Consider the following 14,927-nt stretch of genomic DNA (forward strand, 5'->3'; position numbering starts at 1 on the left):
ACCCAAGAACTAAATAGATAGCCACATATATGGATGGCCTAATTTAAGGAGCTCTGGGAAGGTACCTTTACTCAAAACTACCTCTGTCACTGTTAGCAGTTGTTTGACCTGATATTCCATCACTAAAGCTCCATTTCTTTGGAGACTTAACAGTTTTTCATTTTCTCTGTCCCTTATCCCAATGTAAATACAACTTCCAAGGTTAAATCTTGCCATCTAATACCATAGCAGGCACAAGTATGTATCTGTTTGCATGTTGTCTCTCTGATTGGATTGCTAGCTCCTTGAGGGCAGGGGACTGTCCATTGCCATTTTTTATGTCCCTAGCGCTTAGCATAGTGCCTGGTGCATAGTAAGTACTTAACAAATATTTATTGAATTAAAATATGTCGATCATTTGATCAACAAATATTTATTGAATATCTACTAGGTACTAGGCCACTGTTTTGGAACCATAAAAGATCTGAAGGCTAAGGAGAAGTCATAGACTGTGTGACACCCTTTGTATGACCTTGAGCAAGTCACTTCCCACCTCTGGATCTTAACTTTTCTTATCTAGAAAATGAGAGGGTTGAACTAGGTGACTTTTAAGGTCCTTTCCAGCTGTATATCACTGATCATCTGGCCCTATTCTCAAGGGCCTCTTGCCTAGTCTATTATAATAGTTTCCTAACTGGTCTCCTTGCCTCTAATCTCTCTCGTAGCTGCTAAAATAAATCTTTCTAATATACACTTGTAGCTATGTTGTTTTTGTTGTTTATTCTTCATTCCCAAAGAGGACCAATGACATCTGGAGGGTGATGTCTTGACTTGCAAGTGAATTGGATTTAAGTGAAGCAGAGCTGTGCAAAGTCATCAGCCTCACTCTCTCCTCCAAAGTCATTTGGTTTCCAGTGGCAAGATACAGCACAGGACACCCAGATTCAGTAAGAGATCTTGGCCTTTATAAGCTAAGGTCTTTCCCAAGTCTCAGTTTGTCTGAGGCAACATTCATTCAGTGATTAAAGGATAGCTAAGAATTGAAGCAAAAGATGGCCCAGCTCGTCATCTCAAAAGAATCAGTCAGGGAGGGGAAGATCCAGGCCAGGGTTTTTGGCCAGAACAGAAACAATTGCTGTCTACACTCACTCAGAGCCATCAAAACCCAAACAATGAGCAAGTGAGGCTTGCACTGGGACCTATTATTGGCCAATCACTGAAAGGCAGAATGATTTGGATTTAAAGGCATAGTCAGATAGCTCCATCTGAATCCCAATGGGGTTGCATCAAAGCCTGGTTTTTCAGAGTTATATTTCAAGAAATCATAAATTAAAACTACATGAGACAAAAGGGTTAATTGTCCCAGTTTGGGTGGAAAGGGGGAATGATAAAATAAATAAATAGGGAAGAAAAAAATCAACCTTTTCCAAACCCCAAGATATCTTGAAAAGTATAAGCAATCAAAATTTATACTCCTTTGGACAGAGCACCCACATGTAAGGGTATGACTCCCCATGTGGACAGAGGGAGAGAGGAAGGTGGGGAGGAGGAAGAGGGAGAAGGAAGGAAGGAAATAGCAGCATTGCCCAACTAGAACTAGCTATATTATTCCCCTCCTTAAAAATTTCTTGTGACTCCCCATTGCCTCTAGAATAAATCACAAATTCCTTAGCCTAATTTTGAAGGCCTTATATGGTGGTTCAGCCTACCATTTCCAGCCCTACTACATATTACACCACTTGGCACACACTACATTCTAGACTGACTAGGCTATTTACCTATTTCCCAGACTATTTTTCCCCCATTCTCCTACCCTTTGTTTATTCACACAAGCTGCCTGTATGGTATCTCCTCACCTCTACCTATTAAATTGTCATTATTCAAGGCATAGTTCAGGTACCATGTAAAACTGTCCGTGACCCCACCTACCCCAGCTAAAAATGATCTCTTCCTTCCTTAAATTTTCCTAAGATCAATTTTGTATTGATCTCTTCTTTGCTCCTGTCGTAATGTACCTTGTGCCTTGCTTATTTATGTATGTATCCTATATGCCCCCCAATTATATGATTAATTCCTTGAGGGCAGGGACTGTCATTCTTCATCTCAGCGTCCCTACCTAGTACCTAGCAAAGTGGTTTGCCCATAGCAGGTACTTAATAATCTTTGTTGAATTATTTTTTTAATTGTGTGACTTAGATAAAAAGCAAAACTATTATTTACAGCCCTACTACACCATGCAACAGAGAATTAGCTTATTGGTACGTAAGACACTTTTCTAGCTATGGCAGGTAAATGAGAGGCTACTTGAAAATGGGACCCAAAGATTAGAACTTGAAAAGGGGAAGTAGAGACACCAGAATGGAGTGAGAAGTTCAGAAATGGGATATGGGAGGGTACAGAGGGCAGATTTAGTGGCCATGATTTTGCCAAAGGCCAAATTCTGTGTCCTAACAGCATTCCAATAATGAAATATAATTTCACGAATGAGCCCCAGCTGGAAGAGGAAGGGTAGCACTTCTTCCTTTATTCATTAATGGCCCCTGCCTCCAGATGCCTATAGGGGTCCTAAACCCTCTTTAGACAACCCTATTTTTTTGAAGAGAATTGTGGTCAATGGATCAGGCCCTCAAACTAAGCTTCTTCTAAGCAAAAACTCAGAGTCTAGGTTCATGTAACTCTCCAGAGGATCACAGATTTAGAATGCAAGGAACAATAATAGAAATCATCTAATACAATAGCCCTATTTTACAGATGAGGAAACTGAGGCCCAGAGTGGTTAAGTGATTTGTCCCAGGTCACACTTGTAATAAGTGGCAGAGGTGGTAGTTCAACTCACAGCCCCTTCCAAATCCAACACTCCTTCCACTATAATAATAAGCAATCCTTATGACAGAATTGTCTCTCAAAATAAAGGGGAGTCTTCTGAGTATTTACATGATAAGGAGTGAAGAGAGAATTAGGCTTCCCCCACAGGCACATACTCGTCTATCAAGGTACATTGGTCAGTAGATTTTGCATAGTCCCACTTTCCCTTGGCAGTCTAGAAGTAGCAGAATGGTGATTCCCTAACCCCTCAGAGGCTTACACTCTGAGACCACCAGACGTACAGTTTTTTGACAAGCAGCTCACCCTGGTAGTTGTCAGTTTCAGCTCACCTGAGAATTTGGAAAGCAGCTGAGGAACAACAGAGCACGTCCTTCCCCTTGGCCAGGGAAAAGTCGGTATCTATGTATTGTAAGACAAAGGAGCATATTTATAAACAGCATAAACTACCAGTACTACCTAAAAACAACATTCTTGTGACATCCTTAAAGGGAAATAAAACACACAGTGGATAAGGATGGCTTAACTCTGGGGTCTTATTTAGCAAGGTGGCTCTATCCAGCTTGTTAGATAACAATTTGCATACCTAATAATAATGTTCATAACAATTACCTTCTACCAAATTAACCATGCCATTGATTACTCAGTTTAACATTAATTAAATGTTTAAGAGTTGCATGTTGATCATATAAGAATATTTCTGTTTCTACTGGCAGGCTGATCTCTGTAAATCCCTTCTGATAGCTTTAGTAATAAATTTTCCTTTGAACTCAGTAGCTTAGAGCAGGCCTCCCCAAGTAGTCGTCAAAGTTCAACCTTTCTGGAGGGAGTGTCTGTGAGCCCCAACTGATCAAAACGGGATTCTGCACCACAGAAACTCAGCCTGCTGAGAATAGAAGAAATATCCAATAAAATGGGAGTATTTCAGGATAAGCAATATTTAGATGGGCATAAATTTCTGTTGGAGTTGGGGTAGAAAGGACACATAAAGAGTACAAAGGCACAGAATGAGGTCTTAGAAAGATTTAGATATACATCAGAGGAAAAACTGCCCACACTGCAGGTTAATCAAAGTAAAAATAAATGGCAATGGAGAAGGAGAAGGTGGCATTTGAATTATCCAGAGGCAGTCAGGGAGAGATTCAGGTGATTTAAGTATATCATTGTGAAGAGGATTATAAATATAATAATGCCAACACCATTGGGAATGAGAAGCCCCAGAATCATAGAATGTCAAAGCCAAAACTAAGGCCCCAAGAGGTTAAATATCTTGCCCAAGGTCACTGAATCTTCCAAATAATCAAAGGCTAACCCCTGCCTCCTTAAACAGAAAATACCAAAAATAACATATTCTTATTGATGACTCATGGGAGTCCTTATGCCCGTCTTTTATTTCACTGTGTTAAATATAAACACAATGATGTCTTCATGAGCTTTTGAAGAGTGTTTGTCTCCACACTGAATGCCCTCAGACTAATAAATGCTTTGCTAATGGTATCGATTTAAATTTCTCTCTCCTCCCTTTCTTAGCTAGTAAATTGTCCTTCCCATCTTCATTTCTCTAATTTGCTGTTCTAAAACTGTTATATGCTAGAAAACTAGAGGAAAAAAATAATTTTATTAGAACCCTATATAAGGCATACTGTTCATCTTGACAAATGTTTCAACATCATGGCTTCACAGTTCTTGGACCTTTCTAACACCAGTGATTTATATCTTTACTCCAAAAACATAAGCCGTGCCTTGGTTTCTGCTCAGAGGTCCCTTGGAGCTCTCAAGACTCTGAAATTTCCATTCCATAACATTATAGTGGCAAGGCTGGAAGGGACCATAGAAGCCATCTAGTTCAACCCTCTCATTTTACAGATATGACAACTGAACCTCAGAAAAATTAAGCCCAAGTCCATACTCAAAAGTGTTGCAAAAGCAGTACAAATTCATGCTAACTTAGCTGGACCTTTACTACTGTTCAGTGACCCTTTTAGTCATCTCTTATTTGCTCACCAAATGCCCTGAAATGGACACTTCAAACCGTTACCACTTCCCTCAGTAATTTCAACTTTATATCCACTTTCACTCACTCTCAAAAGCCAGGTCCGCTGTCTACTTTACTGAGCAATGTGAAACATGAGCTCTCTCAGCTTTGCTCCACTCCACCTTATAATGTTTATATTTTCACCCATCCTTTCTTACTTTCCTCCACTCTCAGAGAGGAAGAATTGTCCCTCCTTTCCAGAGTCACCTTTCCACCTATGCCTTGATCCCATTCCGTCCTATTTCTTCCTGGACCTGGCTTTATCAGTCATTTCCTTTCTTAGGTATCTTTAATCTCTCCCTACAGTTCAGGCTTCCTCTGTTCTGAAAAATAAATTCTTTGCCAGACCCCACTCCTTTTTTCAAGATACCACCCAATATTTCTGTTTTCACCAAGTTTTCTCAAAAAGATTGTCTAAACTCATTATGCTTCCACTTCTTCACCTCCCATTCATTTCTTACCACCTTGCAATCTGGTTTTTCACTTACCTGAAATTGTTTTTGTGCAGGTCACCAATGACCTCATAATTACCAAATCATATTATGTGTGTGTGTGTGTGTGTATATGTGTGTGTGTTTTCCTAGGTCTCCTCCTCCTTACCTTCTCTGAAATATTTGTCATCCTCTCTCTCATAAAACTCTTTTTCTCCCTTAGCTTCTGGGATATTAAAGAAGCTTCTAGTTTTTCTCCTATCTCTCTGACCACTCTTCATGTTGTCTTTGTTGGTTTAAACCTCCTCCTCCTGCTACCTAATAAATCTCCCACCTACACAACAGTTTGTCTACAACATTCTATTCTAACTCAATATTGTAGTCACTGGCAACCACTTCTGCAACTTCAACTATTGATTACCCACCAGTGGAATATTCCCAAGTTTATCATTCAGGCTCCAGACTCACATCTCCAACCTAGAGATAATTGGATAATTATCATCCAGTTATCTGTCGGCATCTCAAACTTAATATGTCCAAAACTGAATTAATCCCACCTTGTCGCCCCCAAACCAACTCTTTTCTCTGACTTCCCTAATCACCCAAGCTAGATATCAAGGAATCCTCTTCAGTTCCCTTCCTCTCTTTACTCTTTACATCTAGTCAGTTGCTAAATTCTATTGATTCTACTTTCAAAATATCTCTGTCATTTGTCCTCGCCTTTCCTTTCCTACTTCCCCCGAGTAAGGCCTTCATAACAATAGCCTCCTAACTGGTATCACTTCTCATCTCTCTTGTCTTTAGTCCATTCTGTACATGGTGCCAGAGTAAACTTCCTAAAGTTCATCATTCATTATGCAACTATCCTCCTTATGAATCTTCCCATAGCCTACTAAATAAGCTCACACTCTTTAGTCTGACATTCAAAGCCCTCCACAATATGGTTCCAATCTATTTTTCCTATTCCTCTTACCCTATATTCTGGTCAAGTTGAACTATTTATTCACCATTTACCAAAGCAGTCATGTGCTTTCCCATTGGCATGCCTTTGATTATGTTGTACCATTCTCTGTTTGAAGTACTCTCCTCTATTCTAGGACTTTCCAAACTTTACTTATCCTTGAGAGGCCAACTCAAGTACCACGGTTGCTATGAAATCTTCTCTGATCCCTACAGTTTTGATTCCTGTACTAGCCCACTTATCACTGGGAGTGGTGGAGTCAGTAACAAGCAGTGAGGTGTGCCTAGGACCACAAAGGGATCAGCATTAGCTGGGGGTGGGCATACATGCCCCTAGAATGAGAATCCAGAGTACTCCTCATTTTAGCTAGTTGGTTAGCAGCATCCCTATAGCCTTATAGCATAGGCCATCCCTGAACTTGGAGTCAAGGAGACCTGAGGTTCAGATATGACACTTACTGGCCTAGTGATAGTGGACAAGTCACTTGAAGTATCTATCTTCAGTTTTCCTTTCTACAAAAAGGGGATAATATAGCTGTAGTTACACATAGCTGTTATTAGACAACATTAGACTGTATCAGGGATGGTTTTTTTTTTCCTTTGTATCCTCAAAACTTAGCACTGTGCCTTGGCCATAGTATATGTTTCTCAACTGGGAATGTCTCTTTTATAAAACTTAGATAATATAATTTTGCAAATTTTCAAGTGCTATACAAATGTCAAATACTATTAGTCATCCCTCAATTAGAGTAAGACAGTACTGTTTCTATACTATTTAGACTTACTAGATTGTAAGCTTCTTGAGTGCAGAGATCTGGGTTCTAGTCTCAGTTCTAATATTCACTCCCTGTGTGGTCCTAATAGGATTTGTACGACTTATTTCATAGGGTGGTTGAGAGGGAGATATTTGATCAGCTTTAGAATCCTAGAGAAATGTAAGGTATTCATTCTTGTATTTCCCACAGCACCTAGTACTTTAGGTTCAATACATAGCTGCTCAGTTGAATTAAGTGAAGGCCTAAGGGTTTCTACTATGAGTAAAGAAAATATATGCTTTGACTGTTTTTACCATTTTGCTTCCTTCCTAATTCTCAGGTATGTTTTTAGAAGTTGAAAACTTCCAGATGAGTGATCTTTATCTATGAAGTGTCCCTAGGTTACATACTGTCTTAACTTCTGACCGTCTAACCCACCAAGTTGGGTTATACATGGGTATAGACTATCTTGTTGGGTAGTATGGGTGTATATCTTGTCCCTTCAGCTAGACAGGAAGCCCTAGTGGGCACAAGGCGTGACTTGTAGACTTTTTTAAATGTCCATATCACTTAACACTGAGTAGGGCCCAAAGTAGGTGCTTAGTACATGTATCCATCAGGATCAAGCTCAGGGGCCAGTTCCTCCACCTTCCTTTATCTCCTCAGTAAAACTCTTATTTTGTGACAGGCACTATGCTTAATATAGCCAGGTGATACAGTGGATAGAGCACTGGGACTAGAGTTGGGAAGACTTGAGTTCAAATCCAGCTTCAAATACTTACCTGGACAAGTCACTTTATCTCTGCCTGCCTCAGTTGCCTCAACTGTAAAATGGGGACAATAATGGCACCTACCTTTGTGAGGATCAAATAAAATTTTTGTAAAAAGTAGGTTTTATATCCCAGCACATAGTAGGTTTTATATAAATGTTTATTCTCTTCCTTTATGATGTACTGCTAGCTATATGACCCTGAGTGGTCACTTAACTACTGTCTGGCTCAGTTTCTTCAACTATAAAATGGGGATAATGATAGCATCTGCATTCCAAGGTTGTCATGAAGATCAAATCAGATAATATTTTTAAAGCTTTTGGCACAGTTCCTGACACATAGTAGGCACTTAATCAATACAGATTTCCTTCCTTCCTTCTATCTCTACAACCCACTCTATTTGGTCATATCTTATCGCTTTATTAGATGTTAGGTCCCCAATGGCAGAAACTGTGCTGTTTTTCATCTGCCTATCTCCAATGCTGACAGTGCCCTGCTTATACTAAGTGGAATCTTAATAAATGTTTGTCAAATTGAATTGAATTGGCAAATTGCCAACCACACCATTCACTGAAGGAGCCTTGTGTTTTTTCCAGATGTTTTGGAGAAGATATCTGCATTAGCGTTCCAGATGTGGATGCCTATGTGATGGTGCTGCAAGCCATAGAGCCCAGGATCACCATTAGTGGAACAGACCACCTTGTGAGGCCAGCTGCCCAGTTTGAAAATGCCAGAGGGGTGACTCTCTTTCCTGATGTCACGATTGTGAGCACCCTTGCCAAAGCAGAGCTACCAGGAGACTGGAAGGAGGAAGACCAAGGTTAGTTTGGCGTGTTTTTGTTATCTTCCTGACAGCATTTGAGGCTGTATTTCAAGGTGTAAACATTTTTTAACATGTATGTAGTAAAATGAAGGTCTCACTCAGCAGGATTACTCTAAGCTACTGGGAAATTTTCAGCGTTCATATTTTCACCAGTTTCATTATCAGTAGGGTTGTTCAGTGAAAGCCAAATAAAGTATTTTGAATTATTCAGCTAGGGACCAATATTAGCAACACCGAAGGCTGAAGTATATGCCTGTAGGAAAAATTCTTCTTTTTTTCTCCCTCTACAGTGGTGCAAGTTTATAGGAGAAAAAAAACATCAATTTGAGAACTGTCCTCAACTATGTTTCTCAAGGAGAATAACTTTCAAGTCTCTATACATCCTTCAGGAAAGTGGTTGCTAATGATCTGCAGGCTTGGGTGGACTGGATTCCCTGAAGGGTTACTTCTATAATAATCCTAATTACCAGTTGCCTTAAACTACCCCTGCTCCCCAAAGGCTGAAGAATATTGCAATCTGAGCCTTCCTTGCACACTCTGTAGCTCATAAAAATAAATTGTGTTTTACCTGTCTCAGATTGTGCCTTTTCAGAGTTATATGCCGATGTGCATTATGCCATATGATCTTTTCTTCTCTCCTGTGGTCATTTGTGGTTAATGTCAGCCAGAACAAGAAAGGGGCTTTGACCTCAGCTTTTAGAAACTATAACAGATACCTTCCAGATGTGGCTTGCACGTCAGCCTAAAACTCTAGCACCAACCAGCTAATGGGCCCAGCAGGAAGGGGCAATTAGTGATTTCCAGAATTGTCCTGTTGTTTACAGATCCAATAAGCCAGTTAATTGGCTAGTTAGAAAAACGGGACCTTAGAATCATAGAAGCATAGATTTAGAGCTAGAAGAGACTCGTTCAAACTTCTCAATTACAAATGAAGAAACTGAGGTCTTTGAAGGTAAAGTGATTGGTTAAAGATCAGGAGGTAGTAAGTGGTAGAGCCAGGATTTGAACTCTGGTCCTTTACCTCAAAAGCTAGTGTTCTTTTCTCATCACCACCCCACCCTTATTGTTAGCTACTAATAATGACAAATGGGTTTGTCCCTACCCTTTGCAAATTAACAGTGTGAAGTCAGTGATAGCCTACCTGATTAGTCAGGAAACCTGGATCCTAGTCCTGGTTTTACTCATGCTTACCTATGAAGCCTTGGATGAGTCACTTCAATGGGCCTCAGTTTCATCATCAGTAAAATAAGAGGCTTGGACAAAATAATCAATCAAGTTCCTTCCTACCTTAAGAGATTATAATTAACTCATTGTCTGTTAGAAAGTTAATTTCTCAGCTAGGTGGCACAGTGGATCAAAGTATTGAACTTGGAATCAGGAAGACTGAGTTTAAATATCACCTCAGACACTTACTTAGCTATGTGACTCTGAACAAGTCAACCGTCCTCAGTTTCTTCCTCTGTAAAATGGAGATAACAACACTACTTCATAGAGGTTGTTACGAGAATCAGATGAGTTAATAGAAGGCCCTTTGCAAACTCTAAAAGTACTACATAAATTCTAGCTGTTGTTATTGTTATTATCTTCATTATTGTTATTATTTCATCTAGAGGTAAAGACTCAAATTGCCTTCCCACAGGTACAACCCTCATGGCCCCATAAATGGATTTAATAAAACTGAAATGGCCTGGGAGTAGTGGGGAGGAGGGATGAGAAGGGGGCATGCAAAGATTCAAGAGGGATTTTAAAGAACTACTGCCCAACCACTAATACCCACCACCACCACCAAAACTGGGAAAAGAACTAGTTAAGCCAGTCTTCCTTGGTCCATTACCCAGAGCCGCCAGCTCAGTACATGCTGACTCAGCCGCTCAAGACCCCCAAGACTAGATTGTGGAGAACAATCCTGAGGAAGTCTTTATGGGCTCTGAGTTTTCTCAGATTAAAGTTACTATGGGAAGGTAGGTCCAGGTTTTCAACCTATGGCTCTTCAATCAGTGCAAGACTGAGAGCTTCCCCTTACTCCCAGTGCCTCCATTACCGAACTGCTGCCCTTATCTTTCCTGGACCATCATTAAAGAGAAAGAAGAGCTGGAAAAGCCCTATGCAGAGTGGCTCTCAAGATCAGTTTTCAATTATTTTTGTTGTTCATACTTCCACATATGCTCTTGAATGCCTTTGATATGGGGTGAAATTGTTGGGTTTTTTTCCCCCAGAACTGCTGCCCTCTGGCTGGCATTTTTCAAGGTTTAATAGGTTCTTAAAACTATTCAACCATTTTCTTGAAAAATTGAGAGTCATAAAATAAGCCAGAGAGCAGGCAAAAGAGGAGAAGACTTGTGGAGAGCTACGATAACATTATGCCCTAAAGCCAGGACAGTGTTCTATACAATTCTGCTCTTAGCTTTCCATGCTAAGATATTGGGATTAATGTATTACTCCTCCCAAGTAACATATTTGCAGTTTACTGGGGACTTTCAAGAGGTGATATATCAATGCAAAGGAGTAATGCTAATGTTTAGAGTTCAGGATTTGAGGGAGATATTTTTGGCCGGAGTAGAGATTTGGGGGCTGCGGGGAGAAGGGACTCAGTATCATGAGATCATAGAACTAAAAATGGTGAGGACTTCAAAGGTCATTTAGTTCACCTCTTCCCTTTACAGATGAAGAAATGAAGCCCAGAGAGGTTCAGTGACTAGCGCTCCTATCCCATCATAATAGGAGTTCTTAATCTGGGGTATATGAACCTTTTTTAAAAATATTGTTAATTATGTTTCAGTATAATTGGTTTCCTTTGTAATACTGTGTATTTTATGTTAGGTATTTAAAAAATTACTCAGAAGAGTCCATAAGCTTCACCAGACTGCCAAAGGAGTCCAACCCAAAAAAGGTTAAGAACCCCTGATCTAAAATAGTAGCAGCCCTTGTACAAAGGAGGAGCACGATGATTGTCACAGTCTAATGACAATGATAGGTCACATTTATGCAGCACTTCTGTGATTTACAATTGTCAAGTCCTGTTGTTTTTATTTTCCTAACATCTCTTGTAATAGGCCCCCTTCTCTTCTCTGACCCTACTGCACCACCCTGGTGCAGGTCTTCAGTCTTAGACTATTGTAACAGCTTTCTGATTGGTCTTCCTGCCATGTCTTCCCCCATTCCAATCCATGCTCCACTCATCTGTCAAGTGGATCTTCCTAAGGCATAGGCCTGACTATGTTACCTCCCTATTCTATAAACTTCCCTACTTTTCACAAGATCCAATATGAAATCAGCTGATCTTTACAATCCTTCATCTCCTGACTCCTTTCTACCTTTCCAGTCTTCTTATGCTTTACTGCCCTCCATGTACTCTGCAATCTAGTGACGTTGGCTGCCTGGCTTTTCCTTGTACACAACGCTCTATCTCTGGACTCCTTGGATGTCTCCCTACTTGGAAACCTCTCCCTCTTCACCAATGCTTCCTGGCTTTCTTCTAATCTCAACTGAAGTCCCATCTTCTGCAAAAAGATGTTCCCAGGCCTCTACCTTTAGTGCTTTCCTTCCAAAACTAACCCACACCCCCCACAATTCATCCTGTGTATATCTTGTTTCTAACATTTGCACCAATTGTTTGTACTCATTGCACTTGTGAGTAGGGACTTTGGGGTGGGAGGGCAGAGAGGAGGAACCAGGAGGAGAAGGGAGAGGGTTGTTTGTTGTTGGATTTTGGGATTTTTTTTCTTTCTCATTGTAACCCTAGCACTTAGCATAATGCCTGGCAAATGATAGGCTCCTAAAAAATTCTAGTTAACTAACTGCGTTTTTTAAGTGTAACTTTATGATATAGACAGTCCAAATATTCTTACTCCGATTTTGTAGGTAAGTAAACTGAGGTTCAGAGAGGTAGAGGGATGTGCCAAAGTTCACATGACTAGAAAGCAGTAAAACAAAAACTCTATTAACTCTTTCCATTATTACATGCTTGTGCTCCACAGCTGTCCCTTATGTGTCTACTTTTTTCCTTCCCATAGCCCCAAAGCATGTGCTCTTAGAAGAGATGCTCCACAACCTGGACTTCTGTGACATTTTGGTGATGGGGGAAGAACTCAAACCCGGACAGGAGTGCTTAGAGCTAGACTATGGTGAGCTGCAGGAAAGACATCTGGATGCCACCAATTCCACATCAGGCTATTCTATCTATGGTAAGAAAACTAATAGTACCTCCGTTTCCCCTGTCCCCTTGTTGCTGATGGCTTTCCTGCAAGGAATGGCCATGAATTGAGCTTTATGACCTTTATGAAATAGACTGGTCAGAGGTCGAAGAGAAGACCACTCAGGTTATCATATTACCCACCGTGACTCAGTCAGCAGAGGGGACACTTGATTTCTGACTCATGATTTTGGTTACCAAATCTTAATGATCAGCCTGGTAACTAATACCAATGGGAATCACCCAGATCAATGGTTCCCAGTTAGTAATTCCCAAATCCCTACCAAGTGTTAGAACAGAAACTATGACCTTGGGCCTCCAATTCCAAGGGGTTCATGCTAAAAATTCTTTAAATCAGTAAATTATTTTCTAATTATGTTTTCCTCTCTGACAATAAGGATATGCATGTTTGAAGCATTACAAATTTGTTATCATTGTAGTTATGTCAAGAACTTAATGAATAAATCTAAAAGAATATGGTGAGTACAACATCACTAATGTGGAAATATGCTTTACGTGATTGCACAGGTATAGCCTATTTCAGATTGCTTGCTGTTTTCAGGGAGAGGAGAGAGGAGGTGAGGGAAGAAGAAAGAAAAATTTGGAACTCAAAATCTTCAAAAAATGAATGTTGAAAATTATCTTTACATATAATGGGAAAAAATAAAATACTATTAAGAATTTTGAAAAAAAGAAAGAAAAAATATTATGTGTAGTATATTAAATTACCCTAGGTATTCACAACACCTTTTTTTTATTGAAAGGAATTTGAGGAACAAAAAAAAATAGGAACAATGATCTATATAACCTAGATGTATGGAATTTTCTTTTACCTATAAACTCTCTTACTTTAGGAATTATTAATAATAATGAGCAAATCTACCCTACCTAGAATCCCCACCAAATACAAATGGTCATGGGTTAATTTGGTTGGATCTTTGGTACCTCACTCTTTTCAAGAAATAATCCATTTCATAGTAAAACTTAATTTGATGTATATTCCTCCCCTCACCCTCTCCATCAGTAGAATTCCCTCTCTTGGCAAATACAGAGAACTGAACGCATAGGCCATGCTCTGGCCTTGGGGTACCCATCTGAGAGTGACTAGTATATGGCTTTCCTGACCTAGGTGTGGGCACAATGACCAGCTATGAGCAGGTCCTTCGCCAAGTCCGCTATCGCAATTGGCACCCAGCCAGCCTGGATGATAGAAAGTTCCAGATCAAGTGTTCTGAGCTCAATGGACGCTACACTAGTAATGAATTTAACTTAGAGGTGAGTCTTGCTATTGTTTCATTTTACAAATGTATTCATGGCTCTAGCAGGATCTTAATATAAGCCTAAAAGGAAACTGCCACCCCCTCTCTCCTTCTTTGTGGCCCCCTTAAGAAAAAGAATCTGGGATAAAGACAGAGGAGATACAAGAATGAACTTGAAGGACAGTTCTAAAGTTCTCATTCACTCAATTGCAAAAACCTAGGTTAGATCAAGTTAGAGATATGAGACATGAGACCTATATGGACCCTTCAGCCTCTCTCCTTGATCTCCTGTCCATTGCTTTCACAAATTGGAGTGACTATTGCTCTCAGAACCACAAAATAATTTAGAATTAATACTCTTCACTAAATCCAAGGCAAACTGAAATCTGCATGGGTGCTGAATAGAGAGAGGTGAAGAGAAATAGAGAGGAAGAGGGAATACTCTTTCTCCTTCATAAATGTAGCAAACCAGAATGCCCAAAGAAGGATATTGACATCAAAGGAGCTTAAACCAATAGCTGTCTTAGTAGCCCAAGGACAGACACTGGGACATAACTCAAGACATAGGAGCCCACTTTGTTTTCTGTTCATTCACCTGTGTGCTCTGCCTCATCATGGTTCTGTTCGTCCTTTTAATTCTACCACCACCCCTCAAAATTTATTTTTAAAAATTCAAAATCTTTTGGTTTTATGCTAGTCATTTTCCCTTAACCTGCCTCCCTCATAAGAAACAAATTTTAAGCCAAACCAACATGTACAGCAGCCACATCTGACAGTTTATATCACATTTCACATAGTCCAATAACTCTACTGAGATAAGTTTACTTTGTCATCAGTTAGTTTTCCTTGACCAAGATTATTCATCATACTTAATCAAACTTCAAATACTTATAAATATTG

The 14,927-nt window shown here is 39.8% G+C and overlaps 1 protein-coding gene across 1 annotated transcript in view; it reads left to right on the top strand.

Annotated features, from left to right (window-relative positions):
- Positions 1-14,927, top strand: part of CLSTN2 (calsyntenin 2) — a 539,158-nt gene that overhangs the window by 517,634 nt on the left and 6,597 nt on the right. The window contains exons 12-14 of the mRNA XM_027845178.1: positions 8,350-8,573; positions 12,590-12,760; positions 13,898-14,043. Of these exons, the coding sequence (XP_027700979.1) occupies positions 8,350-8,573; positions 12,590-12,760; positions 13,898-14,043 (541 nt within the window). The remainder of the gene's footprint in view (positions 1-8,349; positions 8,574-12,589; positions 12,761-13,897; positions 14,044-14,927) is intronic.

This window comes from Vombatus ursinus, unplaced genomic scaffold (assembly GCF_900497805.2).
Source record: "Vombatus ursinus unplaced genomic scaffold, bare-nosed wombat genome assembly UNPS02014959.1, whole genome shotgun sequence".
Lineage (NCBI taxonomy): Eukaryota > Metazoa > Chordata > Mammalia > Diprotodontia > Vombatidae > Vombatus > Vombatus ursinus.